The following is a 4,843-nucleotide window of genomic DNA, read 5'->3' on the forward strand; positions in this document are numbered from 1 at the left end:
TTCATAAACAATAAATGAACCAATAGTTATAAAGATAATATATATACCACATCCGAATCATAGACAGGACGAGGGCCGACGGGGGCGGATACCAAAACCATCGCACTATATAAGATGCAATAATAAAAGTAAGGAAATAATACAAGTATCTATGTAAATATACAAGTAAGAATATTTTTCCTTTCAAATAGAAGATAAAAATAAGAGGCTCACCACGGTGGTGCCGGCGATGAGCTCGGCGCGGGTGATCGACGGCGGTGAAGACGGGGACGGGGCGTGACAGACCGCTAAACCTAGACAAATATTGTGGAAAATGGAGCTTGGAGGTCGAGCTTGGAGAGGAGAAAGCTTAAGTAGTGTGGCTCGGGCATTCCATTGAACACCTTGTGTGCATAGGCGGTGAGCTAGAGCACCACCAAGCCCTCTCCCCCTTGGCCAGAAAAAAACAGAGCAGTGTGCTCTGCTCTCACGCGAGGGGGTATATATAGGCACTTCATTGGTCCCGGTTGGTGACATGAACCGGGACTATAGGTGAGCCTTTGGTCTCGGTTCAAGCCACCAACCGGGACCAATGATGGTGGGCCAGAAGCGAGGTCCATTGGTCCCGGTTCATCCCACCAACCGAGACCAAAAGGTCCAGATGAACCGGGACCAATGGCCCACATGGGCCGGCCGGCCCCCTGGGCTCACGAACCGGGACCAATGCCTCCATTGGTCCCGGTTCTAGACTGAATCGGGACTAATGAGCTGACCCGGCCTGAACCAAAGCCTGTTTTCTACTAGTGAAGCAGCTGTTGTCGTCGTTTGCGATGGACATCACCGTCGCAAGACATTGAAAGCAGTACTGCACGGATGAACGTGTGATCGTGGTGGATGCGTGGAGCAGATGTGCTGGTGTTCCATCGTTGGGGCGGCAAGGATCTCAAGGCCCCAGGTACATCAAGACGGCCTCCTCATCAGTAGCCTCAATGGCGTCGAGGTGGGGTCGAAGCGTGGCAACGGGACCAAAGGCGAGGGGCGGTGGGGGAGAAGCCGAGGCGGCGAAGGGCCTTGAGGGGCGACGATGTGTGCGGGTGCTCGGCCCCAGCGGCATCATCAACGGTCGCGGGCGGGCGCTCGGTCCCAGCGGCGTCGTGAACGGTCGAGGGCGGGCGGCGGAACCTGCAGCACATGACGCCAAGCATGGAGCTGGCCTCTCTGGAGATGATGCAGGCGAGGTCAGGGCTGTTTCCGGGGAGGGTGCGCCTAGGGTTAGGAGATGCACGGGACAGGGAGTGGCCGTCGTGGATTGTTGACCGCGGTCACAGGTGGCGGAGAGGAGCAGATCCGGGGCTGGGAGAAGCAGCATGTGTTGCTGCGTGCGTATGCCCGTGATAGTGCCATGGTAAGAACTCAGTGGTGGAAAAAGGAGCGGCCACGGGTTGCTCCTCCTCGTGCGGCAGCATCTTTGAATCGAAGCTAATCTGTCGGTGGATCCCCATCTCTGCTATGCTCCGGGTCTCTTTTTTCAAGTAAAAAAAAGGGCAACTGAAGGTGTGGACGGACGGGTAGGGGTATGAGCACCGCCGGGGTAGGCAGTGCGCGGCGGCGGGGCGGGGACCGGCGGCGCGCGGTCGAGTAGTAGGAGTGGCGTTGCGCTGGAGGTTGAAGATGGCGAGGTAGGGTTGTGGGTAGTGCGCACGGGTGGGTTCTTTTTTTTTTCTTTTCTATCGGTCGTATCGGTTCAGGATCATTAGGACTACGGGTTTAATTGTCAGAAAATACATGGACCTTTGTGTAAAAACGTCGCTATGGTGATCCCGAAGATTGAATCCGTGCTTTATTATTAATTAAGGAGAGATAATTCGGAAGATAGTTTAGCCTGTACAGACGATGAGATGAACATGGTGGCATGTTTGTCTCTAGTTTTGGTAATTTAATAGTTAAGTCACATCCTTATTTTATTTTAGCCATTTAGCTTACATCCAACCGTGGCGACAAGTTGAATGATGTGAGTTAATCTGGTGTACTGAAAGAGTCTCCAATCAATCAATCAATAAATAAATATTCATATAACATATGTATAGATATGGAGAGGAGCTAGCTCCTTACGATGTTTAGACATCTGTTTATTTTTCTTTAGTACGTGGGCCAGTTGGAGCCTAGCTAGCACATCGTCCTATTAATACCCTCTGAAACGAGCTAGATGCACCAAGAGCAAGAGTGTCTCCCAACACAAATCTCAGCACATCTATTCAGTACATCCTATTGCACAACTTTCCATCTATATATCCTACTTCATAGCATCCGTACAGCTAGCTCATGCAGAATGAGTTCGCAAACAATGTACGGATTCTCAAGTCTTACGACTTTTGCTACGCTGGTCATTACCATGGCCACCGTACTTGTGTTTTTTGCACTGAAAAATAGAAAAGTTTTACTGTCCGTCAAAAGTGAGCAACACCAGCTCCCACCCGGGCCTCCCACGCTGCCCTTCATCGGCAACATTCACCAGATGATGTGGAACAAGCCGGCTGTATTCCAGTGGATCCATCGCCTGCTCCAGGAGATGGACACAGACATCATGTGCCTCCGTCTCGGAGCCATTCATGTCGTCGCCGTGACATGCCCGGAGATAGCATGCGAGGTGCTGCGGAAGAAGGATGAGGTGCTGGCCTCCCGTCCGGCAACCTTTGCATCGGGTTCGTTCAGCTTCGGGTACAAGGGCACCATCGTGACACCACATGGAGTGCAGTGGAAGAAGATGAGGCGCGTCCTCACCTCGGAGATCCTCACCGCGTCCATGGAGCAGAAACTCCATCATCTCCGGCAGGAGGAGTGTGACCACCTCGTGACGTACATCAACAACACCTGCATGTCATGTCCAAACAGCCTAGTCGACGTGCGACATGTTGCCCAACATTTCTGTGGTAACATGATAAGAAGGCTCGTGTTGGGTAAGAGATACTTTGGCAGCGAGCTGCCGGGTTCGTCAGCTAGCGGACCCGGACATGATGAGATGGCACATGTCGCCGCTCTCTTCACGCTCCTCAACTATCTCTACAACTTCTGCGTGTCCGACTACTTCCCAGCTCTCGTAGGGCTTGATTTGGAGGGCCATGAGAAGGTTTCCAATGATGTCATGGGAATACTCAACCGGTTTCATGACCCCATCATTGAGAAGAGGATCATCGAAAGGTCGAATCTTCGGAATGGTGGTGAAAGCAAAGAGGCCAGAGACTTTCTGGACGTCCTGGTTTATCTAGATGATGCAGATGGCCAACCATTGTTGTCCGTGGATGATATCCGGGCACAGATAGTGGTTAGTGCGCATTTCAACCTCTATCACTATTCAGTAATCCAACAAACAACCATGCATGCATTCGTGAAGTGCAAGAAGAATTTGATCCCCCATTTTTCTTTTGATAGAAAACTGACCTTTTTTTTTTCCTATATCGATGTAGGAAATGATGTATGCAACAATCGACAACCCATCAAATGCTGTCGAGTGGGCGCTCGCTGAGATGGTGAACAAGCCAGAGGTGATGAAAAAAGCAACTGATGAAATCAACGCCGTTGTCGGTAAAGATAAACTAGTCCAGGAGTCTGACATTCCACGACTAAACTATCTCAAGTCATGCATCCGAGAGGCTTTCCGCATACACCCATACCATGCTTTTAGCCCACCCCATGTCGCCATGGTAGACACCACTATCGCTGGCTACACCATCCCTAAGGATAGCCATGTCATTTTAAGCCGGATGGGACTCGGTCGGAACCCCAAGATCTGGAACGAACCACTTGATTTTCAGCCCGAGAGGCATTTGAATACCGCAAATGTGCTCCTCAGTGAACCAGGACTGCGTTTTATTTCATTTAGTAGTGGGAGGAGGGGTTGTCCCGGAATTTCACTTGGTACCTCAGTCACAGTGATGTTGTTTGCGAGGATGTTGCAGGGATTCACCTGGACGAAGCCCCCTGGAGTTGACAGAATCAGTCTCCAAGAAAGCAATACCGGCGCCCTTGCCTTAGCTGAACCCCTGATTCTGCAAGCTAAACCACGGCTGGCCGCACATCTCTATGAGAAAATTTAATAGAGTTAATGCATGTTTTAACCAATTATCAGGAATATATATCCTAATAAGAATTTTGTAGATCCCATGTCCTCAGTGGTCGTGCCTTCCTCGGTTCTTCAAAAAACAAAAGGGAACAACGTGTGTCTGTAGAAATAAAGCAATGACAATGCTAATGTAATGTGTGTTGTTGGGCTGTGTGCACTGTTTGTGTGGGCAGAAGCAGCAAAATTTGTTATTTTATTGTATTGTCGAACTAAATCTATTGTATGCACTTAGCATTATGATACTCTGCAAACAGTTCATGGAATTATAAAATTATTTGTCGCCTACCACCTTCGCATCATAAATGTACAAAGCTAATGTTTATTACAATGTGACAACCAGCGGAATAACCTATAATTATTCACCTCTTAGTATCTAAATACAATTATCTACAAGAAAATAAGATGAAGACTGGTGAAGAAATACGTATGGAGGGAAGATAAATAGTTTTGTATCATTAATATGTATAATATGAATACAGAATTATATTTCCACATTTTTAATGTCGTGGAAACAAAGAAGGGCACACATATACTGGTAGAACACATTGTCATATGACATCTTGTATTCCTTCAATGTTTCAAATTCCTTCATATTCTTTTTCGACACTTCACTTTCAGTATTGTACATGGTGCTCTTCTGGCTCTCTTCTTTCGCTTGCACGTACTCTCTCTGTAAAGAAATATAAGTGTGTTTAGATCACTAAATAGTGATCTAAGCTCTCTTAATATTTCTTTACAGAGGGA

The 4,843-nt window shown here is 48.3% G+C and overlaps 1 protein-coding gene across 1 annotated transcript; it reads left to right on the plus strand.

Annotated features, from left to right (window-relative positions):
• Positions 1–2,371: 2,371 nt before the first annotated feature.
• On the plus strand, positions 2,372–4,073 carry LOC125540602 (tyrosine N-monooxygenase-like). Its single transcript, XM_048704207.1, has 2 exons — positions 2,372–3,301; positions 3,444–4,073. Exons 1-2 carry the CDS (start codon positions 2,372–2,374, stop codon positions 4,071–4,073), a joined length of 1,560 nt encoding a protein of 519 aa, XP_048560164.1.
• Positions 4,074–4,843: the final 770 nt, after the last annotated feature.

The sequence above is a fragment of the Triticum urartu genome, chromosome 2 (genome assembly GCF_003073215.2).
Source record: "Triticum urartu cultivar G1812 chromosome 2, Tu2.1, whole genome shotgun sequence".
Lineage (NCBI taxonomy): Eukaryota > Viridiplantae > Streptophyta > Magnoliopsida > Poales > Poaceae > Triticum > Triticum urartu.